This window comes from Pongo pygmaeus, chromosome 12 (genome assembly GCF_028885625.2).
Source record: "Pongo pygmaeus isolate AG05252 chromosome 12, NHGRI_mPonPyg2-v2.0_pri, whole genome shotgun sequence".
Classification (NCBI taxonomy): domain Eukaryota; kingdom Metazoa; phylum Chordata; class Mammalia; order Primates; family Hominidae; genus Pongo; species Pongo pygmaeus.
In genome coordinates, this window is record NC_072385.2 from 110,385,744 (window position 1) to 110,410,055 (window position 24,312).

The window sequence follows — 24,312 nt, forward strand, 5'->3', positions numbered from 1 at the left end:
CTGAGCCATGAGTGTGTGTTTCGGGGCTGGGGGAGCCCACCAGACCCTCCCGGTACTTCAGCAGCCCAGGAATCTGCTTGTCCAACTGGCCTTTCCTCAAGACACGTGAGGAATCTTTAGGCCACAGACAAATGAAGAAGTAGAAAAATCAACTCAGGGCTGAAGGTAGCAGTGACAGAAAGAATTGTCATCACCTCACCGGCCAGCCACTGGGAGCACGGCCAGCCTCCCCACCCAGAGAGCCTAGCAGAAGCCGGCCCCTGCCTGGGAAGGTGACCAGGCCCACAGGGCTGGGTGGGGAGTGTGATGGCATGGGATGCCCCAGCCCCCAGGGCACGTGATGTTCACCCTGCGCCCTGCTCAGCCAAGAGGGGACACTAAGGCCTCACAGTACTGACACTAGTCCCCCAGTCACCTTCCTCAGGGACAGTTGCTGAGTTTCCGAGGGTGGCTCTGGCCCACATGTGGCTCTAGACCCTTCACCAAGGAAGCCCGGTGGATACATTCCAGCAGCTGTCCCCACACTCTGGTGAGCTGGGACACAGCTCTGCTCCTTGCTTCTACCTGGCCGACCTTGCCTACCACCCCACCATCCCCTGGAGTGCGGTTTCAGCTGTTTCCACAATGGGCTTTCCCTAGAGGGTAGGGCCCCAGAGCTGAAAAAAGCTTTCAACTCCCTTCCCTCGGTCACCTGGCTGTTATCAGTCTCGCTCTGGAGCCTGCTAGACGGCCTCTTCCCCACAGCTCCCTCTTGCCTATGGAGCATCTGGAGTCCCAGCCAAGGGGTAGGTTTGAGATGCCCTTTCCTTTCCTTGCTTTCTTGGGGCCTGGCTGCTGTGTCTTATCTGAAGACCTGCCTTTTCCTCTTGGTGAGGTTAGAAATGAACACCTTTCAGGCTGGGCACGGTGGTTCACATCTGTAATCCCAGCACTTTGGGACGCCAAGGTGGGTGGATCACTTGAGGTCAGGAGTTCAAGACCAGCCTGGCCAACATGGAGAAACCCCATCTCTACTGAAGAAAAAAAAAAAAAAAGGACGTGAACACCTTTCCCTAAGGGGGTGGAGCCTTGTCCCATAGGCCTCACCTGGATGACAGTGACAACGGTGATAGGAGGAAGTCAGCACCAATATGGGACTCGAATTACCACATGCCAGGTTCTGTCTTGTTCTGAGCACTTCACACAGGTTTTAACCCACACAGTCCTCACAACAACTCTGCTCGCAAGTACAACGACCTCCTCCCATTTTACAGAAGTGACACCCAGAGAGGTTAGGTAACCTGTCCAGGGTCACTCAGATAGCAAGTGGTAGAACGGAATTCAAATCCAGGCAATCTGTCTCCAAAGTCTGGCTGTAGCCACTGCACTAAGCCTCCCCTGCACTAAGCCTCCCCTGCACTAAGCCTCCCCTGCCAATAACTTCAGGGGGAGAGACATTCTTGGGTCATCTGGTCACACTGTCCAGGCCACAGATTTGTTATACACAAGGAGCTGCGAGCTCCCCGAGGGCAAGAGCCAGCCAGCCTTTGCCTGCTCAGTAAGGACCCACATTGTTGACCAGGGAAACCGCAAATACCTGGGCCCGGGCCTGCCCATCAATTGATGTGGTCTTGGCATGGGGTCAGACACATAGGCTAGGGGACAGGCCTCTGGGCGGGCAGGAGCCAGGCTAGAACGGCGGGAAGGCACTGTGGCCCAAATCTGCCAGGGGTGCTCAGGAAGCCAGCACTGCTGTCCTCCCTTCCCCCTACCCAGTGCTCCTGGGCACCAAGGGACCGGGGCATAATCCGGGGAATCAAACAAGCCCCTGCAGGAAAGAGGCTGGGCTGGAGGCAGAATTCAGTTCCTCTGTTGTGACATGCCAAGGAGCGGGCTGTCCTCATAGGAATGAACTTTCGCCCCCTCTCCCCCTCCTGGCCACCCTGCCCAGTCCTTGCCCCAGCTGTTGTTTTCTGTCTGAGACTGGGTTCCCTTCCTTTCATGTGGCTGTGGTTTGGGGTCAGGCCAGTCAAGGATGGTGAATATCAAGCCACTTTGGAGCAAAGCAGGAGCTCTGCGGGCAGCACAGCCCTATGGGGGAGCCCCAGCACCGAGCCCCTCCACTTCGTCCCCCAGAGTAGCCCAACACCATGCCTACAAAGGCATGTATCCTTAAAAAGACAGACACCTTCAAGACGGCCTCCGGGCCCAGCCTCTCTCTCCCACCTGGAGCCCCGAGCAGTCGGTTCCAGCGGCTGCCATTCTCCATATGGCCAACAGCTGGCCCTGCAGAGCGCCTGCCAGATGTGGTCAGCGGGGCCAGCGGCTGGCCCTACTGGGCAGAGGTCACTGAGTCAGACCAGTGCTCGGGCTGGCGCCCAGGGGAGGAATGTGTTTGGCTGGCCTGGGGGCAGCGTGCCCAAATAATCCTCCATCTCCTCTCCCCTGTCCAACATTCTTTCCCTCCCTGCCTCAGTGGGGTGGTGTTTTCATAACAGGAAAATAAAATCAATAAGGCACTGCAGCAAGATGTTAGTGCGCTCTGAGCCAGCCTCCAATAGCTCCATTGTCTCGGCCTCCGCCGGGCTCTGCGGCCGGCAGCACTCACAGTTATTAATGGGAAGCAGGGCTGAAAGGGAGTTTTGAAAACCAGGAGACAAAGGCGCAGCACACCTGGAGCGCAGCTTTCCAGCGCCACAGCCACCTCACAATGGCCGGGCTGGGGCTCCCCCCCTTTAACTTCTCTGGCAACTTTTCTGAAAGCAGGAAAAGAAAAGCCTAGACACACACACATGTGCACACACACACACTCATGCACACACACACGAATGCATGCACACACACACGTGTACATGCACACTGCCCCAAGGGGGCTCCTGGGAGGTGACTCTGAATGGCTAGCAGAGGCAAAGGCAGCCTGCATAGCCCCTGCTCGGTGAGGAAGCAGGATGGGGACCGATGGCCTTCCTGCCACAGCCATGGCCAGGGGCCCGTCCCTCCAGGACTCAGGCTGCCTGAGGGGCTCCGAGCAGCCAGCACGATGGGGGACGAGCTCAGCCCAAGGCCAAGCAAGAACCTTGGCAACACTGTTTTCCACATTCTGTTCAGCAACACAGGCTGGCCTCTGTTGCCATTCCCAAAGCTGGAGCCGACTCTTCTAAAAGAAACGGGAATGACCTGGAGCTGACATCCCTGAAGCCAGCTGTGGGGACAAGTCCTGGGTCCTCTGCAGAAAGGTCCCACAGCCTTGGACCAGCAGCCTTGGACCAGCCCTTAGAAGGCCCACTGAGCCCTTGCTGTGCCTCAGTGTCCTCAACTGTAAGGCAGGGATGATAAAAGTACTGACCTCACCGTGCTGTGGCAAGGCTCAGAAGAGACAATGGATAAGAGAACACGAGGCCCAGTGGTTAATAAAGGGTGGGTTTATCACCCTTTATGACTGATACTGCTTGTCAGTATCTTCTTGCACACCCAAGTTACTGGCACCCCCAGGGATGCTTGCATGGTCTCAATTTATCTATTTAGGAACCCCATATTGCCATCTTGGAGTTCCAGTGTTACTTCACTCATTAAATAGCATCTAATCAACATGGCATAGGACAATGAGTGGCCTCAGCATCTGCTTGTCTTCCTACAAGTTAGTCACAGAGAAAGACTTTATGGATAATAAAACCCTCGTGAATGCTCGCAAACAGTTGCCAGGCCCAGGTCCTGGGAGGACAAGACTCTGGAGGACTCAGGGTCTGGAGCACAGGCTGCCCCACAGGAGCCTGTGGGGCTGGCCTGAGCCTGCAGGGAGGCAGGGCCCCTCTATCCAGCTCCTGCTCAGAGATGACACCACATCTTACCTTGGTGGTGACCGCAGAGGCAGAGCTGGCCACGAGGCTGGTGATGGCCTCGCTGCTGCCGGTGGTGCAGGGAGCAGGAGCTGTAGCGGGGGTGGGCAGCCGGGAGGGCACCACGGGCAGCGGCAGGAGGCCGGGCCGGGCGCTGAGGCTGCTGGCTGTGCCGCCACCGGCCCCTGACGTGACACTGCAGATGCTGGTGGTCCCATGCGTCCCGTTGACACTCCACTCGCGGCGGTCCCAGCCCACCCGGTAATCTCTTTCGAAGCGGCTATGGTGCCGGGACATCTCGGTGGGCCGAGGCGGCTTCTCACAGGGAAACAGAGCCCGGACCTGTGGTGACAGGGTGGAGAGAAGGGTGATTTAGGACTGGAGCATGCAGTGACAACTGACAGCATCCATGAAGCCCCTTCTCTGGGTTCAATAACAGGCCTTCAAACATTAGCTCATTTCAGAGTCACGCTAGCCCACAAAGCATGGATCATTAATTAGCCCCACTTCGCAGACAAGGAATACGTGATTTGCCCAGGATCACGTGGCCAAAGTAAGTAGGCAGGATTTGAACCCAGTCACAGTTAAAAGTGATACTGTTTGTTCTGCCACATCTCACTGCCCTGATCGACACAAATGTGCATATTTTAATTATGGATGGGACTTTTTCCCCTCCCACTCCACCGTGAAAAAAGAGCCGTGAACTCCTCAGGACGTGTTTTCCTCAACCACATGATAGGATACGGCCACCCATGTGTGCAGACTCACTTCATAGTGGACAAAGCCCTTTACATAAATCTCTATTCCTCCTACAGTAGCCTGTGAGGCGGCAGGGCATGGATGGTTCCCAGTTGAGCGTCGAGGGACCTCACTGAGAATAAGTTTACCCCTTGAGGTTCGAGTACTAGAAAGTGATAAAGAGTCCAGGATCCCCAGCCTTCAGATCCTAGCTAAAAGCACAACTCAAGTCGCAAAGGGTGTTAGCCTCCAGGAGTTGAGTTCCCTTTCATAATCACAGCCCTATGATTTGATCTCGGGCGGCATCAGAGACCCCATGTACCCTGGCCTCTGTTAACCAGACTACCTCCCACACAGCCCTCCTGAGCCTCTGAGCATAAGGCCCTTCCATGTTGTCATGGAGACCTGGACACACCATGATATTTGGAAGGGCTTCTGGATCACCGAAGATTGCATTTTGCTCAGTATTACCATGATTTGCCTGGTTCCCTGCCCATCCAGGGCCCGGTGTTACCCTCGGTCAGGAAGGCTGTAAAGACGCAGGGGAGGCTGTCGGTCTCAGAGGCCACGGAGAGGCAGAGACAGAGGGGAGAGGGCATGGCAGTGCCAGGACACAAGTGGTGGTGGGTTAGGGTAGGGGTCTGCATCACACCCACAGCCCTGGGCATGGCTCAGGCACAGCTTGGTTGCCTTTGGCCTTTTCCATTCTCCAACTGTTTTCCAGTCTGGGGGTGAGCCCCCGGAGGTCCGGGTTCTCAGCTCCTTTTCCTATCCTGCCAGTCCAGCTCAGCCCTGGGGAGGCACCCTGGAATTGTTGGCCAGTGGACAGACGGGCCACTTTAAAAATATCTATCTATAAAGCCTGTTCCTACTGCAGACTTTGCACATCCAGACCTAGTTGTCAACTTCTAGTGCCATGGAGCCAGGGCCTGTGCCCAACCCAAGCAGCCTCCTACCCATGTTCTACTTGCGTGCTGGCCTGTGCCCTGGTGGCCATCGTCCCCTCTGCCAGGCACACCGGGCAGAACTGAACCCACCCTGCAGCCCGGGTGAAGCCTGCAGCCCCGCCTGAAACAGAGCTGACCATAACTTCTTCAGTTGGATGTGGTGTCACTGTTTATTTCACCATTAGGCTTTCTGGATTACACCATGACACAAAAATTCTTTTTAAAAAGTCTATCCAGGCTGGGTGCGGTGGCTCACGCCTGTAATCCCAGCACTTTGGGAGGCCAAGGCAGGTGGATCACAAGGGCAAGAGATCGAGACCATCTTGGCCAACACGGTGAAATCCCATCTCTACTAAAAACACAAAAATTAGTTGGGCATGGCAGCATGCACCTGTAGTCCCAGCTACTCGGGACGCTGAGGCAGGAGAATCGCTTGAACCTGTGAGGCGGAGGTTGCAGTGAGCTGAGATCGCGCTATTGCACTCCAGCCTGTCAACAGAGCAAGACTCCGTCTCAAAAAAAAAAAAAGCCTATCCAATATTACATGGTTAAAAAATAAAAATCCATTCCCTTTTGATCTCCCCACATAAACTTTTTTGGCTGAGCTTCTTGATGGCATTGTCTAAACTCAGCTCCGGTTTCCTCGTCCTGTTCACTCTGTGACCTGCTCTGCTGTGGCCTTCGCCACTCCATGGGAATTGTTCTCATTGAAGTCATGGGTGACCTGCTCGCTAAATCCAAGGGGACATTTATGCCGCTGTCCTCAACTTCCCTCACATGCGACATGGCTGATCTTCCTTGCTTTCCGGAACCCTCCTCTGCAGTTTCTGTGATGCCAGCCCTCTCCCAGCCCTCCGCCTCCCTCTCAGCTGCTCCTTCTCAGTCTCCTTGGCGGGCTCCTCTTCCTCAGCTCATTCTTTAAAAGCTGGGGCTCCTCGGGGTTCCACATCTCCTCCTCCTCTTCTCCCTAGACGATCTCATCCCTCCATCCCCTCTTTCCGGAAAACTCCCAAGGCTACCTTTGCAGCTCTCCTCTCTCTTAAGCACCATCCCCACCTCCCTTCAGCCTGCCGCACACCTTCCCCTAGCTGTTCCACAGGTACCTAAACGCCCAAAGTTGCTAAATTAGCACAACGTTCCTTCGCCCAAACACCCATCCTCAGGAATTCCCTTTCTCAGAGAAAGCCGCCTCTATCTCCTCATCTCCATTCCCCTGTTTGACAGCCAGGTCTTAGATTCCTCTGCCTCAGTTGCTGTCAAATCTACCCCCTTCTCCATCTGCAGCCACAACCTTCCGTCACTGTCTCCCAGTGTCTCCTTATTTCAGCTCGCCTGCCTGCCTGCCTGCCCCCAGTCTTGCCCTTCTCAGCCATTCTCTACCCAATTGCCCACAGGAGTTTTGCAAAGGGCAAATCTGATCACGACACTTTACTTTCCTGCTTTAAATCCTGTCCATCAATATAAGCTTCCAACTCTTCGTGGTGGCCCAGAAGAGGATCTGGGCAGGTTCCCTTTTCTAGCATCCACTCTCATTCATCCTGTCCCACCCCAGAGGCCATGGCCCATCATTCCAAATGCCTTATGGTTTCTGAAGCCTCATGTCCCCTTTCAGCTCAGGGTCCAAGTCCATGCTGCTCTTTTGCCAGGAATGGCTTCCGACCCTCCCCCGGCTACAGCCTATGACCCACCCAGTTCAGGCACCAATTCTTCTAGAACCCTGAACTTACTTTTCCCCTTCTGGGTTAGGTGAGAGACTCTCATCCAGTCCCCTGAGCAAATGGTGCCCACCCTCCCTGCAGCCACGGCTGCTGTCTATCTGCTACCTTGAGAACAGGGTCTGGGTCCTCATTCTCTGTGTGACCCCAGCAACTTGAACAGTGCCTGGTAAAGAAGAGTATTCAGTACCTGTGTGCTGTGTGCTGAATGAATCAATAAACTAATGCTTGTTTTTTCTTAACTGCTGAGCACTTCCAGAGAGAACAAACACATTTGTGTGAAGAGAAAATCTCAGACACAGAAAGAAATGTTGAGTCTCCTGACTGGAAGTTCCATGTAGGTGCTGGAGTAAGAAAACATCCTGCCTTAGCCTGGGCATGGGAGCTCACGCCTGTAATCCCAGCACTTTGGGAGGCCAAGGTGGGAGGATTGCTTGAGGCCAGGAGTTCAAGACCAGCCTGGCCTACATGGTGAAACCCCATTTCTACCAAAAAAATACGAAAATTAGCTGGGCATGGTGGCGTGCATCTGTAGTCCCAGCTACTCAGGAAGCTGAGGCATGAGAATCGCTTGAACCCGGGAGGTGGAGGTTGCAGTAAGCCGAGATTGTGCCACTGCACGCCAGCCTGGGTGACAGAGTGAGACCAAAAAAAAAAAAAAAAGAGAAAATGTCTTACAGTCCTAGTAAATCAGACCTTGAGCCTCGAAGGACAGGCCTGAATGGAGAATATCTGCATGTCGAGGTCAGCTGGGGCTCACAGTGTAGACGCCTCTCCCAAGGTTCACCTGCCAACAAGGGGCTCGTGATCATCACTGCCTCAGGGACACTGCATCCCTAGGGTTGGATCCTAATGTGGCAGAGAGGATGTTATGTATTCACCACAGTATGTCCTCTTTCTGGGCACAAGGAGGAACTCTCCCAGCTGCCACTGCAGTTAAGTTGGGCTCCTGTGTCTGGAGTCTGGCAGATAGGATGGGTGGGGAGGTAATGGAGACTGCTTCCAGACCTGGCCCTTCATAAACATCTATGACCCTCAGTTCCCTTCGCTCGTCATGGCAACCTTGGAGGCCACATGTTCCAGATGGTGCCACCATCTGATGGAAGAGCGTTTCCCTACGCACACTGGATGTGGCATAATGGGGGCGTGAATCTTTGTTGTGATAAGGCACTGAAATTGGCAGTCTATGTGTTACTTAAGCACAGCCTAGCCTGGCCTGACTGATGTGATAAATCAGCCCCTACCTTCCTATAAAACAACACAACCTCACATATCGCCAAAGAAGCCATCTCCTTCCAGCTGGGGAGGGTGGAGGTGAGGAGGGTATGCACTGAGGGCAGCCAGCAACCCTGCCCCTCTGAGACATGCCTAGATGTGCTTGGGATCAGGTCAAAGAGGTCTCCTAGGCCCCAGTAAAACCTCTCCACGCTCTGCCTTGGGGACCACCTGCTGGGCCATGCCCTGCCCGCACCTTACAGTTCTGGTGCACGAAAGCAAAGCCCAGGCCCCAGCACCCTGCACCTCCCACCACTCCCGTCCCCCATCCTGATGCTCAGCTCCTCAAGTCTCCTTAAAATGCCAGGCAGGAGATGGAGACTTGGGGCCTGGAGCCCGAAATCTAGTTTCAGCCTCATTACGTGTACTCAAAACAAAGGTCAAGAATTTGCATGCCAGCCTTTCCATGAGACTTCATTCCTCAATTTAATTTCCCCTTTCAAACGTCATGAAAGAAAGGTGTTGCACGGTTTACCCTGAGTGACACGGCAGAGTTACAGCACCAGAGGTGGCAACTTAAGTATTTTCTGCTGGGCACCGAGCCAGTGTGTCACAAGGTCCCATGGGCATACATGTGTGCCCAGAGCGGTGTTGAGGGAGGCATCAGGAAATGCTAGTTATGGCAGAAGGAGGCCTGGAATGGACGAGGTACCTTAGACAAGACTGGTCAAGCAATTACCGACAAAACACATCACAAAGCTTCCTTGTCAAGGTGAGCCCCCTTTCCTGGCAGGCTGCCGTGAACTGGCAGAGCCTGGCACAGGGCCCTTCACCAAGGGGGGCGGAGCAGGCTGAGCAGCAGCCATCCCTTTATATGGAGGGGACCATTTACAAAGACACTAGGACTCGAACCTGGATGGGGTTAGTGCTTTGCTAGCACCTGTTTAAATTATATGCACATGTGAAGAAAACGCTCTAGAGGCTAGAAAATCTTGTATTCACGGGTGGTAATAGGCCACGCTGAGGTGCAGGGCAGAGACAGTTCGGTGCTAGTCGTGGGTGAAATGTGAAAGGCCTCACAGGTATTTTATGTGCCAGCTTGGCTCTGGCCTTTGGGACCTCGCAGGCAGCAAAGCCGATGCTGGCCAGGAGACGGGAGGGGAGGAGGGCAGAACCCTGAAGTCTCTCGGTTTTTTTTTTTTTTTTTTTTTTTTTGAGATGGAGTCTTGCTCTGTCACCCAGGCTGGAGTGCAGTGGCGCGATCTCAGCTCACCGCAACCTCCAACTCTCAGGTTCAAGCGATTCTCCTGCCTCAGCCTCCCACGTATTACAGGATTACAGCCATCCACCACCACACCCGCTAATTTTTTTTTTTTTTTTGGTAGAAATGGGGTTTCGCCATTTTGGCCAGGTTGGTCTCAAACTCCCGGCCTCAAGTGATCCACCCACTTTGGCCTCTCAAAGTGCTTGGATTACAGGTGTGAGCCACCACGCCTGGCCTCCTGAAGTCTCCCCTGTGCACAGAGCCTGCCAGTCAACACCACGCCTGTGCCTCCATGAGGGGGGTCATCTTCATAGCAGTCCGGGACAGACATCAGGCTTTGGTTTCCCAGCTCCGAGCCCAGATTCAGAGAGTCTGAAGCCTGGACCCTGCACACACAGCTTAGGAAGCCAGCTCAGGCTGTCAGGCTCCCCGTTCGCTTCTCTGTGATGCACCTGCCCCCCTCCAGGGAGCAGAGGGGGGAAGTGGAAGACCTCCTTACAGAACCGGAGCAAATATGAAGAACGGAGGGAACACGTCACTGGGAGCTCCTGACGGGCAGAAGCACTTCTCGGAATGTTCGATCATTGATCCTGCTGCAACCCAGGCCCCCCTTCAGAGCCACATGCTGGCGTCTCAATGCACACAGGTGCACCCCAAACCTCAGGACAAGGTCCCCCAGCATCACCAAATGCAGCAATGCCACATCCACCAGCTCTGGGGAAAATCCCAATGGTCAAGTGCAACTGCCTCACAATTCAGATCATCCCTCAGAGGAGATGGGGCAGAGGCCAGCACTGGGGTGTGCCCGACAGCATCCCTGGCCCTGCCAGAAGGGTCTTTCCCTCCTATCACTTATCTCCAGGAGACGGTGAAGGGTGTATTCCTGCCACCTCCCTATTTCTGAGGGATGAGGCATGGGCTCACCTGCTGACTCATCTGCTCACCAAAAAGTGTCCTCCACCTGACAGAGCCCTGACCTCACACCTCCACAGACGAACCTCCCCTCAGGCTGCCCGTTCCTCGGGAATGAATGGAAACTGGCCACTTCCTTTCCTGTTGGCACATGGGGCCAAATCTCCAGCATGGTCAGCATCATGGGGTGCCTGAGCACCTGGGAGAGGCAGGAATGAGGGATGGGCCACCCTGTCCCTAGGGGCTCCTTCTGTTCCCTTGTAGGAGGCAGATGGGTCTTAACTAGGATCAAAATAAAGATGACAAAGTAGCCTCAGCCCCTGACTTTTGGCTCCTTCCTAAGCCTTCTCCCACTGCCTGTCCCTAGAACCCTCATGTCCCAACAGGAACTGGGCAGGTTTACTGGGATGAGGAAAAAGACACAGTCAAATCCGAAGCAGTGTGTGTGGCCTGGTGTCTGCAAACATGCACAGCTCCTGAGGCCCTCTGTGCTAGGTCAGCCAGGATCCTGTAAGATGGTCTCACTCAGGGACACTGGGAGACACAAGTTGAGGGTGGGGGAAGGTCATCCTCCATAAATACCCATGACACAGGGGACCTCGTGTCACTAGCCCCAGGGCCTGCCTTGATGGAAGAGCTTCTCCCTGTGGCTCAAGTGCCGTCATGTCCCAGGCCCAGGCTTGCAAAAGGCTTGGGCTACCTGAGGCCTGAGGATATTGCAGGAAGGAAATCCTGGTGCCCCAGGCTCAGACTGTGTCTCTAATTGCTCACCAGCTGGTGTGTTGCAGGGGGGGCGGGTGTCGGACTCCTGGACACTTGCTGGAGATCGGATCGGCAGCCCTGCCACACAGACCCGCCTGGAAAACCCTCACCATGAATAATTCATGAGTAAATAATTAAGAGTCGCCGTGAGCCTCCATGTGTTTGTATTGTCCATGTGGGGCTGGAGCAGCGGGAACAGTGTCCAGGAGCCCTCAGCCCTGGGCCCGGAGAGTCCCTGCTCAGGAACAGGATGCTTCGTGCACCTGAGCTCATGGGCGGGATGGAGGCCGTCTGTGTCCGGTGACACACAGTGTTCTGGATGCTGGTGGCGGCCCACACATATTAACATGCACCATGTGTATACACTGTACACAGGATCACAGGTGGCTAATGACCCTTTCCTCATTCCTATCATTAAGACACGCCAAAGGAGTGGGCGGCCGGCTGTGAGGGCCCCGAAGGCATGATTAATCCACAGGAAGGCAGGGGGCCCGCGCTGCCTCCAGATAGGGAAGCCAAGGTGGCTGGCTGAGGAATGAGCCTCGGCCCGGCCGGCCCCGATCGGAAAATGTGTGATTGCCTCATTTGGGGGAGACGTGCTGCCAAGTCGATTGGAACAGTCTGTGCTTGTCTTTATTATTTTAGTTTCCCTCTCTGCATCTTTTAGCCTTTCTTCTGGAGCAAAATACTAAACAGCAGCCAGAACACCATCTTGGCAAATGCAACACAAAGGAACTCTCTGGGTGTTTCTGGAGAGGCGGCTTGGCCACGACTTGACGTGGATGTTAGCAGGAGGTGGGGATGCCCTTCGGAAATGCCTCCCTGCCTCCCGGGGGTGCGCCAGCCCCCAGTGGCCCCCATCCCCATGGAGCCCCCACTAGCTCAGAAGTCTTGCTTCTGGCTGAGGCTGGGGGTGAGCCCCACACTGGCCTCCTCCGCTGGATGCCTTCTTTGATGCGCCCTCTCTGCTCAGAGCCCATAGAAGCCAGACTCACCAGGCCTAGGACCCCAGTGACGGACTGGCATGTTCCACTCCCTGTGTGAGTTCTGATCCCGTCCCTGAAGACAGGGCCACCTTTCCCCGTTCGTTTCCTCCACTGGAGCTGCCCGAGCACAGGGCTGGGCATCCGGGGCAGGGGGCTCGGGGAACATCTGGCAGACCAAAGTGACCCTCCCAGCACGGGGCACGTGGCGGGGCCGGGACTAGGCTAAGGAGAGTGACAGGTGGGGCCAAAATGTATGGAGGCCCCCCCCCCATCAAGGTCCATCTGCATTTATATTGCCCTGAAAGAGATGAGTCCTTAAACTACGCCTCACCATCTAGCCCTGGCCCTTCACACTGCCTCTGAGAGTGACGTATTCCTCAGGAGGTGAGGTGTTCAGCACCTCCAAGTGGACATGAAGTGTGGGGTTTGCGGGGGCCACGTGTAGGTGCCAGCCTGGACCCAAGGCCTCACATTTAAATCCTCTGAGGCAGCAGAAACCCAGGAAACTCTGGAGTGCCCCAGGCTGATGCCAGCCTTCTCCTGTTCCACTCTAGGATGAGGAACCTAAGGTGTGGATTTATTTTTAGCTCCTTTTCTTAAAATATCAAGGCCCCAGGTGAACTGAAAGGTTCTCGTTGCCACATTTCCACTCCCATCCCTGGCCCCCAGTCCTTACCAGCCACCTCGCCATCAGGCCCCACTCAGCCAGGGCCAGTGTGCAGACCACCTAACCAGGTCCTGTTGCTTTGCAGCCAGAAGTTTCCAGCAATACCTGCTGCAGGGTCTAGGGTCTGAACCCAGATGAGCAGCACCTACCAGGCTCTCCAGGCTGGGGAAAGATGGGAGGCGGGGATTCGACAAGTACCATTAGAAACCAGAGCTGTGGCCAGGAGTTTTGGTGGCTCACGCCTGTAATCCCAGCACTTTGGGAGGCCGAGGTGGGTGGATCACTTGAGGTCAGGAGTTCGAGACCAGCCTGGCCAACATGGTGAAACCACGTCTCTACTAAAAATACAAAAATTGGCCAGATGTGATGACGGGCTCCTGTAATCCCAGCTACTTGGGAGGCTGAGGCAGGAGAATTGCTTGAACCTGGGAGGCGGAGGTTGCAGTGAGCCGAGATTGTGCCATTGCACTCCAGCTTGGTGACACAGTGAGATGTCATCTCAAAAAAAAAGAAACCAGAGCTATAGCTGTGACCTCTGATGTCTGCTTCCACTCTGGGGACCACGGGTGGCAGAGACTGATATCTCTGGAACCAAAGGCTTTAGGGCATTGTCTTTATTATTTAAAGAAGACAGGGAGCCTGCTTTCTCCAATGCCAGCGAAACCTGCACGCGTTCCCAGGTCTCAGCCAGTCCAAAGCTTTGAGGGAAGCACGTCTGGCAGAGCTGAATCTTCCTCAGCAGCAGTGGGTGCAGCTGGTCTCAGGGGGAGTGGGAAGGGCCCTCACCCTAAACACCCCACAGTGGCCAGGACAGCAGCAGCAAGTCCTCACCCTTCACAAGGCTCTTCTTTTTTAACTGCTTTATTGAGGTGTGACTGATGTACAAAAAGCTGCAGTTATTTAATGTGTACAACTTGATGTGTTTGGGAATATACCCATCCCCCAAACCATCAAACCATCATCACTATCAGTACCATGAGCACAGCCAGCATGGCCAGAAGTTTCTTCTGTGCTCTGCTCCTGCCTTGTTTTCCTTTTGTAGTGAGAGCACTTAAATGGGAGGTGCTGGTCTCAAGACATGAAGTTTCAGTTACACAAAGCCAAACAGGATTTGGAGAGCCCCTGTAACAACACAGGACCCGTGATTAACAGCGCTGTGTTTGTGCTGTGTGCTTCAGCCTTTGCTCAGAGGGGAGGTCTTCTGGGAAGTGCTCTAACCCCACACAAGGTTCTTTTAGAGCCACTACATCATTTGCCTCACAACATCCTGCTGGTGTAAGCAGTCCAGCACTGACCTTCGCATTTTATAACCCAGGAAAAGCAAGAGGGTGAAGCCCAGGGCTGGGCATAGTGGCCTACCTCCTCCCTACTCAAAGTGTGGTCCATAGGCCAGTAGCCACAGCATCGTCTGGGGACTTGCGAGAAATGCGGAGTCTGAGGCCTTGCCCCGGGACTACTGAGTCAGAATCTGCATTTTTAACAAGATGAGGGGTGGGGAATGGGACAGGATCCACTCACACGCAAGTTAAAGTTTGAGACGCACCAGCCTAAGATCTGGCGAGTTAGCAGGCCTGGATTCGGCCCTAGGACCCAGGTGTTCTGACTCCCTAGATGACCCTGGGGGACAGATATATATTTGGAAAAAGCCATATTCCAAAATGACAGGGCTTAATACGTGATCTAAAAAGACAAATGTTCAAAATGCTTTTCTGGTGGTGAAGTTTCAGGAAAAATGCCACGGATTCCATTTCTGGGCACCATTTCTTACACAAAAAGCAATCTCCCTGTCTTGGAAAGGCAGCACTAGTGCCCGTTTTAGATGAACAATATTAAAAGAACAAGCCTCCCATTTCCCTCCCTTCCCATGTGCACCTTTGCTTTGAGAAAATCTGGCTGTGGGTTTTGATGTAGTGATTTTTTTTTCAAAAAAGCACACATGATTCACAGACTTTTCTCACGGGACTAATTGACTAGGCATTTGTGCTATTGCTCCTGGTGTAAATCATTAAAATGGTGATAATGAAAAATAAAAAAGATATTGGAAATGACAGTTGGCAACACAATATCAGCATAAACTGAGGGAAGAAGGGAGGCGTGTATAAATTAGGAACTTGTAAACATCAGGATCGATGAGGGAGCTGTGGTCGCTACCGTTTGATTACTTAAAGGAGGATCAACCAGAGTTATCATTACGAATAACCATCGTGGCTCCTTCTAACTCCTCGTTCTTGTCGCTCCACAGAGGATGCAAACACTGAAAACTCCAGCCCTGTTTCCCTGCAGTCCTGCAAACACACGATCCCAGTCTTTTGAGCTGGATTTTGCTGTTACTTTCCTTCTCCAAGCAGGCTTCCCCCACTCCCAGGGCCGCCTCTCAGGCATGCCTGATTATTCTAGATCTTGCAGAATTGACTAATTCAACAAGCTCCCTCTTCACAGGAAATGGTGTTCATCAGTGGCCCAAGCTGATGAATGAATCCTACTTGGTGCCTGGAGCCAGACCCAGTGGCAAGAGTTGCAAAGAAGAAAGACTGATGCCTTCTCTCTATTTGGCTGCCAAAAATGCTCTTGCAATTTGCTTTCTTCTAGACAAGAGTCTATTCAAAAGTCTATTTGGAAACATTAGGGAACGGCTGTCACATGGCCGGCAGATCATACTGCCTGTGACAGGATATTATCTTCCTCGGGAGAGACTCGACCACTCTTTTATTTCACCGAGTAACTAGCATCTGGGTTGACGGCTGCAGAATGGCTCCGAGGGCCGGGGACATTAAAATCCCTGTCCGGAGTGAATGCAAAACCGACAGCCACTTCAGTGAGCAGGATTTGTGGAACGAACCTTCACCAGCATTAAGCACCAGTGCCCACCTTTCTGGTCTCCATCTCTAGTGGGACCTGGGGGGGCCTCCTGCTTGTCCAAATCCCTCCCCAGGAAACCATGACGTAGCCCACTTCCTGTTCTGGGGCTCCACTCCATGAGTCAGGCCTTCGTGCCCCTCCTTTCCCTCTCAAGCAATTCCCCAGGCATGCCCTTGGGTTAATGCACGGTCTGCCCTTTTCTCATCAAATCATGTCAAGTTCACTGCCCACCTCCTTCCCCATTATACCCAGCTCAGTGCAAGATACTGAGAGGAAATAAGAACAGGGCATGGCTCCTGCCTTCAGGGAGGGAGGGCTGCTCAGGAGGGCACAGCCGTAAAACGGAAAAGCACCCTGGCGGGGCAGGGGAGGGACCACGCTGGGCTGGAGCAGGCAGGGTAGGCCAGGGTAGCCCCAGAACCCCAGGGTGGCCCAGCTCCCTGGGGCTCCATTCATTTCCCATTCATCAGAAAGGAGACTGCGTCTTAGTTAGGACAGTGTCTAATTAAGATGGGAGGCAAAAGGCAGCATGACCAAGGATGGCAGTCCCAGCTGTGCCCGCCATGCAAGCAGCCTGCTGGCTCACCCCCAGAGCCCCTGCTGCCTGGCCTATAGCCCATCTCTCCCCCACAGAGGGGACCTCCGGGGCCTTGACTTTGGCTTTGGGAACTAAAGGTCCACACTGCCCACTGGAGCTTCCTCCAGGATCAGCAGCGACCCCCAAGGAAGGAGCGTTTTTGGTCACTTGGGAGAGACTTTTGTCCTCTGTTCCTGGCCACTGAGCCCTGTTTTGCCCACTCCCCTGCTGACCTCAGTACCAGGCTGTCTCCAACCGCACAGCCTTCTTTGTTTTCAAGTTGGGAGCTGCTAACCTATCTTGATGTACTTGCTTCAGATTTTCATCGTCTTTATTCTATGTCCGTGTTTTTAATTTAATTAAAAAAAAAAAAAAAAAAGAAGCCCAGACCAGAGGGCAGCCTGTTGCGAGGTTGTGTGTTTTATCACCACCCAAGCATGCAAATGAGGCAGCCTCTGTTGACAAGTTCACATCTCCAGTGCAGAGCTGGCTGTTTGAACAGCTTGTGTGCAGTAATTGAAACATAGATTTTGTTGCCTTTCTGTTTATTTTTAGATTAACCAAGCAGGGATACTTTGCTTCCAGGCTGTCACTTCCACCCCCACTGGGCAGCCTGGGACTGCTGGCCCCTTGCATACTGGCAGCAAGGAGCACCACACCTCGCTGGGGTCCTCCCCTCCCGATGTGTCCTTTGCCTGACTCTGAGCAAGGGTGACCTTCCCTGTGACCTCCAGGGCCTAAGGCAGGGACGCGGATGAATGCAGTGCTCGGAGGCTGTTCCCTAATTCCCAGGTCTCTGAAGACATCCCCCTACCCACCTTGTTGGACTCTCTCCCAGCAGCTTGGGGAGGCAGGCGGGGCAGGGATCAGTGACCCCCTTCGACAATGGTGGTAACTGAGTCTCAGAGCCTTAGGACAGAGATGAATTAGAATCCAGACCTTCCACTCCCAAGGCAGGGGGGCTGCAACAGAGGAGGGCCCACATAACTCCCAGAAGACTCAATCAGAGTCAGTTTTCTATTTTAGCCGCTTAAAAAAAATGATGGTTGCATCAGCCTGGATAGGTAGGTGACGCTATGATGCTAAACAGTCCCCAAAATCTCAATGGCTTCAGCGAGGTACGCTTTTCACTCATGCCACGCGCTCACTGCTGGTCGGCTGGGGGCCCTGTGCCAGGTCATCCACTTTCTAGGACCCCGGCTGTCAGACTGGCCACTGTGGCAAAAGGAGAGATGGGTTGGCGCATCGCACACTGGCTCTCAAGGTTTTCACTTGGAAAGCATGTGTCCTTTCTGCTCTGGTGTCATTGGCCAAAGCAAACCATGTGGTCACGATCTAAGTGGGTGGGGACATGCAACTCTATCATGTGCCCAGAAAGAGAAATGGTTTTGGGGAAAAGACAGTGAGGGAAGAGGGTGCGTGCATGCGTGTGTGTGTGTGCCTGTGTATGTGCCTGTGCCTGTGTCTATGTGCTTGTGTCTGTGTGTGTGTGTGTGCCTGTGTGTCTGTATGTGTTTGTGTGTGTTTGCCTGTGTGTCTGTGTGCCTGTGTGTGTGTGTGTTCACAAGGTCCCCAAGCTGGGCTGCATTCTCCTCTGAGCCCTGCAGTACCCCTGAATTCATCTTAGCAAAATTCCTTTGGCATTCTATGATTTTTCTCTTTAACCCCATAAGGCTGGCAGCTCCTTGAAGACAGAGCCTGCCTGCTTCTTATCTCAGTGTCCCCAGGGCCCCACCCTCGGCTTGACATAGTCCAGGGGTTCCACTGATGTCTGCTGAGCTGAACTGTCCCAGGAGAGGGTGTGTGAGTGAGAAGGACGTGGCCACGCACACAGGCCTCAGACCACTCTCTTCTCCCAGTGGTGTAGTGCCACCTCTGTATTGCTGGAGGCCTTACTCTATGCCTTCACCTCCTCCTGGAAGCCTTCCTGGACCACCTAGACTGCAGAGATTGCTGCTCCTGGCCTCATCCAGCACTGCTATCTTCTCAACACAGAGCCTGTGAAATGATGGCTATGTAACTGGTTTCTGAGGCTGAACTCAGCAGGATGTAAGCAGCAAACAAGTATCTTTTCCTCTCGCTACTTCTTTTCAGACTCACTCTGTTAGGCCCAAACAGCATTTGGGGTTTTTCTTGGGGGAGGTGGGAGGGGTGGTCACTTTTGGGCACGATGTCTATCGGTAGAAGTGCTACTGCTGCTGTCACAACTATTGCTACTGCTACTACTTCTACTACGGAAAGCAAACACTTCCTGAGCACTTACTGTGTGCTGGCTACCGTACCAAGGGCTGTGCACGCATCACTTCTTTTAATCCCCACGTACTTTAATTGAACTGAGGCAGGGAGGGGTTTAAGTAACATAAAGGTTTAAGTGACCTGTGGGGCCACATAGCTAGTAAATGGCTAGGTCAATCCTAAACATGATCACATCCTTGGCTTCTCCAAAGCCCAGTCCAATCTTTCATCAGAACTCTTATCATATCTGGTCCACAGCCTCTCCCCTCTGCCCCAGCTCCGGCCGGACCCAGGCTCAGAATCGGGTAATGAGAATGGCAGCATCGCCCTTCTCTGGTTTTGCCTCCTTCTCACTAACTGCTGCTTCAGCCTCCCCAGAGTGGCCAGGGAGCGGGGCTGGGAGCACAAGGGCAAGGTGTGAGCAGAGTGATGTAAACGGGCAGAGACAGCCTCTGTGTGCAGAGACCTGGTGCTGGCTCTCCTTCCTCTGTAGCACTGTGGTGGGTTCTCTGCGGGAGCTCCACGAGGGTCTGTGCTCTGCTGGAAACGCTCCCTCGGGTGGCTCTGATGGTTCACACCCCCGGCAGGCTGTCCTCCTGGGCAGGGTCTTCCAAGTTGGCTCGAGTCTGGCTCCCTGTGCAGTGTCCACTCTGGACTCACAACCACGACTCTCCCGTGATGACGAACTCTGGTCCTGCTGCCACCAGCACAACTCTTGCTCTCCACGGCACGTTCCAGATATCCCCGGGAGCCTTTTGCATCTGGACACTTCCTGGTAAGATTCAGGCACAGCCTTGGTGTCCCCCAAATTCCAAGGAACACACACATCCTTCTAAGTGCTTGGGGTACCCCAGTCTTGGGGTAGCAGCAGCTCCCACAGAGTACTGGTTGAGGGGCTGGTAGACTGGGGAGCTCCTCCCCGGGAGGGGGAGAGAAGCCTCAGCTTCCCTCCTAGGCCAGCTCTCTTCTAGGGTCGCTGCTCCCTGTAGTCAGCCCAAAGCTTTTCTCACGGGAGTAGAGACGGGCCTTGGGGCTGTCTAGCTCCTCTTTCTAATGTGGGGGTACCGGATACCTTTCATGCACAGCCTGGGGCCTCACCTGAGACCCCAAAACAACAGGAATAGCTTTATTTCACGTGTTGATAAAAATGATTCACTCCTCCTCCAGCTCAGCTCTTGCCTCCTCCATGAAGTCTTGCTGATGATTCCAGGTCACTCTGCTGCCTTATCCCTTGGCCCCAATCTTTTCTAGCCCTCATTCTGCAGGGTCCCCTGTATCTGATGACATACTAAGCTCTGAAAACACACTGCATTGGCCACCCCTGCCAGTTGCCTGGGTGGAAGCCCTACTCACACCCATCAGTCACATTCCCTGCCCACAGTCACGTGTGTGGCTGCACAGAGCCCAGCCTCAGGCAAGGGAGTGGGCACCCTAAGGACAATTTGGATGATGGGGTCAGGGCCCCTGAGAGGGTCTGGAGAGCTGTCTGCAGGCCAGATCTCAGCTGCAGCAGGCCCTGGGAGAGGGAGGGAGACACCATCTGCTCTTGGCTCAGCCCAACCCGGTCTGCAGGCACAGGCAGTCCATTTACAGAGGGCTGGCCCTGCAGCGGCACACAGAGCAGGGCTGACACCCACTGTCTGGGGTTCAACAAAGGAGGCTGCAGAGGACTGGCCTTGGATGAGGCGGGAGGAAGGGAGTCCGGAGAAAGCTGTGGTCCCCACCTGAGGCTGGGGGGACTCTGGTGTCAGATGCCAGCCTGGCACCATCAGGATGGCCTTCAGGGGCTAGAATAAAAGGAGCTCAGTATTCTTCAGGCCTGAGAAGAGGACTGGGCTGGCACCCACTCCCTGGCTACAAAGGAAGTGACTCGTCCCCAGGAGCAGCATAGCCGGGGCCTAATCACCCCATACTCCAGGGCCTCCTGCCTAGAGGCAGTGCCTGGCAAATTTCACTATGAAATCAGAGACGGAGATGCCAGCACCCCCTTTTGCTTACCACGAGGTGGTGCCTGCATCCCTCTCCACACCCCTGAGCTCTGCGGGTGTCAGCCTCCTGGCCTGGGGACACCCCATCCTGAGGACGCCGAGCCTTCCTTACCCAGCTGCAAACAGGCAGCAGAAAGGGGAAGCAGGGAGCATTTACGGAGCACTGATAGCATGCCTGCCACTCTGCAAGTCACTTAAACTGTGTGTGTCATAGCACTGCCTCCACTTTATAGAAGGGGAAACTGAGGCTCAGTGATGAGGTGGCTTGCTCAAGGCCACTTGGGGGAAGTGGTGGTGCTTGGAAGGAAGCTCTTGTGCCTGACTCTGAAGCCAGTGCTCTTTCTCTATCTGTTCCCAGACTCAGGACCAGCCCTGGCCTGCAGACCTTTTGTCTCTCACTCACAATGCTTCTTATACATTCAACCCCCACGGCTGGCAGCTGTGTTTCCTCCTAACACCAACCACTTCTTCCCACGTCCACCCTGGCCACCCTGATCTGGGCCTCTGTCATCTCTCAGCTGGATTTCTGCCACAGCCTCCTAAACACGTCTCCTTCCTTCCTTCCTCACCCTCATTCAGAGTATTCTCCACCCAGCAGCCAGAGTGATCCTGTTAAAATACAAGCCAGATCACCTCTCCCAAGTCCCTGCAATGGCTCCCATCCTACCCTAAGAAAAAGCCAAAGGCCTTCTAAGACCCATGAGGCCCTGGTGCCCACTTCCCTCTCTTGTTCGATCTCCCCCTGCCCCTGTGTTCCAACATGCTGGCCTCCTTGCAGTGGCTCCATCCCTTTAGGCCCCATTCTACCTCAGGACCTTTGCATGCACTGCTCCCTGTGCCTGGCCCATCCTCCCCACTATCCACAGGGCCAGGGTTCTTATTGCCTTCCAGCCTCTTCTCAAATGTTGCCTTCTCAGTGAGGCCTTCTCTGCTCATCCTATTGTAAAACGGCAACTTCTTTCTCTGCTTTTTATCCCGCTCACTCTCACTGCCTTCTCTTGGCCTATGTAATTTACTTACTTAGATTTCTGTGTGTCCCCTCTCTGGAGTGTGAGTTCCCTAAGGGCAGTGCTTCTAAACACAGACTCATTTAATCTACATAACAATCCTGTGAGGCAGCTGTTCCGATGGCTATCTCTGTCTTCCAGATGAGGAAACTGAGGCACAGAAAGCTCAAGCAATTGGCCCAAAGTCTCCCAGCTAGAAAGTGGCAGAGGAGGATTCACGCCCAGGCAGCGCAGCCCCGGAGACCTGCTCTCAGGCAACACAGTCTCCACCTGCCGGCTCTGTTCAATGCTGTATCTTGGCTCAGGCAGTATCCGGCCTCTTGTAGGGCTCCGTAAATAACGAATGAACGAAGCACGCTGCAATCCCATGTCACCGTGGTTCTCATGCCCGTCTTCTCTCCCCACAGATGGGCAAGATCCTGGACTCAGGCCTGTTCTTCCCTCCTTCCCTGCCCCACCCACCAGACTGCCCCTATCTGATGGGGGCAGCATCAGTCAGGGTATGTCAAAGAAATGAATTATTCCCCTGGGTCTTAAAGCAGTTGCTTTTGCCAGTGGCCATGGGGAAGGGGCAGTTCAGGCCGGATGCACAAAATGTCTCCCACTCTCCCTGTCCAGCAATCCCCGACCCAGAGCCCTGGAGAGTCCACCTGGTGGATCTGGGAGATGACATCACCGGCCCGGGGTGGGCAGGCTTGCCGGTTCCTCCAGCCCCAAGCATCCTATTCATAATGCACCAGCATCTGGAGTGGTGGAGGGAGCAGCCAGCTCTCCCCCAGGAGCGTACACATCCACGACGCAATTCCTCCGAGGAAAATTACTCAGGCAGCCATTTATTAAAACACAACTGCTCCCGAGGAGGCCTTTCGGCAGTGGAAATACCAAATAGCTTTGAAGCTCCAGCCGTCCCAGAAACCGATGAAGCAGGCTCCTAGGCACTATCTGACTTTTAATCTGCTTGTTCTTTCCCCCATCTGGAAGGTCTAATGAAATGTTACACTGCAAGGAAACATGGAAATCAGTAACTTCAGAGGGCAGGGACATAGATTTCATTTCTTGCCTTGGTCTGCTATTTGCATAAACCTCAAGGGAATATCCGGGAGAAGAAACAAGAAAAATAACAATATCTCCCTGCCTACTGGGGGTCAGGCACTGTGCTTGAAGAATGATGACATTTTACATTTAACCCTCCCGCACATCCCAGGGAGGGACTTTTCATCACCATCTCTGTGGCAGAGGTCGCCGGCGCTGCCCATGTCTGTGCCCTCCTCTTTCTTGGGGACCACAGCTGGACAACACTCTCCAGCTCCCCTTTGATTCTAGCTGGAGCTGTGTAATGAGTTCTTGCCGACATGTGCAGAATGCGTATGCGAGTGACTCGGGTCCCTCTAGACCATGTGGTTAGAGCAGAGATGTCTTCTTCATCTCTCTTTCCCTGTCCATTGCAGAGGAGGATGAGGCGCAGATGGCAGAGACACACTGCACAAGGAGGCTTGGTTCTTCTCGGGCTCCTGGAGCAGAGCTGCTTCGCACTGACCCACCCCACACCGTGACTTGAGAAAGAAGCTACATGATTAAGCCACTACAGTTTGGGGTGGTTTGTTCCAATAGTTAGCCTGCCCCAACTAATGCAATCTTAATTTCCCAGGGGAGGAAGCAGAAGCTCAGACAGTTGAGAGTGACATGCCCAAGGTCACAAACAGCCTGGATCCAATGCAGCAGGAGCTGCCTGAGTGGTAACTAGACCTGGTTCCTTCCCCAGGTGTCCCCGGTGAAAGGCCCAGGTGGCTGCTATGAGATCATCTTCCAGGTTCAACTCCCTGGGGCTGAGCAACTTGTAGTTGGTCCAGGTGAGGCTCTCTGAGGGTTCAGGCAGAAGCCTGCCCCTCCTCTGCAAGAACGATCTCTCTCTGGCCTCCACCCTGGGGAGAGAATGCAGGAAGGACAGTGGCTGGATGCTGGCTCCCCGGAGACTGTCTCCTTCCAAATGCCTGACAAGCCCCGAGGATGGCACATGCTTTGCAGAAAAGGTCAACTCCAGAAAGCAGGAGACTCAGCAATTCCCCAAATAGCCAAACCCTGAACGCGGGCTGTCCCCATCAAAGAACACATGCCCCATAGAAACAGAACAAGAGACAGAGGGAGAGAACCAGAGACACCAAGGTGGGCGAGCTTCCCCAGCAGACCTGGTTATAGCCAATTGGTGAACCCCTGTGCAGATGGAGCCCTCTCATCTGCAGAAGCCTCCCTAGGTATCCAATTTTCCAGGCAGGTGGGTCTACTGGGACTACAGTAAGTCCTCCAAATGCCTAACTCATTTTTGTTCCTTAATAAATACATGTACAGAAAAAGATGCAATTGAAGAGAGGAAGGGAACAGTATTAACCAGGGAAGAAATATAATTGCTAAATTCTGAGAGGCTACTTTAGACAAGAGATCAAAGGGTTGGAAATTAAAATAAAACAAAAGAAAACACTGCCACCACCCTGGTTGCCTGACTCAGCCCTTTAGACTTCTTAACACCATTTCCCAAGGCCATCAGTATGACGACAATGACTTAACAACAGGCAGCACACAGCCCAACCCCTCCCAGGAGAGCTAATTATTTCCCAGGATTAATTCTTC

General features: G+C 53.9%; 1 protein-coding gene across 2 annotated transcripts in view; it reads right to left on the reverse strand.

The window, feature by feature from the left end:
- The window catches only part of KLHL29 (kelch like family member 29), a 318,791-nt gene that overhangs the window by 142,488 nt on the left and 151,991 nt on the right, over window positions 1-24,312 (reverse strand). For both annotated transcript variants that reach the window (XM_054476535.2, XM_063648910.1), the window contains one exon: window positions 3,828-4,157. In XM_054476535.2, the coding sequence (XP_054332510.1) occupies window positions 3,828-4,112 (285 nt within the window). In that variant the 5' untranslated portion in view covers window positions 4,113-4,157. The remainder of the gene's footprint in view (window positions 1-3,827; window positions 4,158-24,312) is intronic.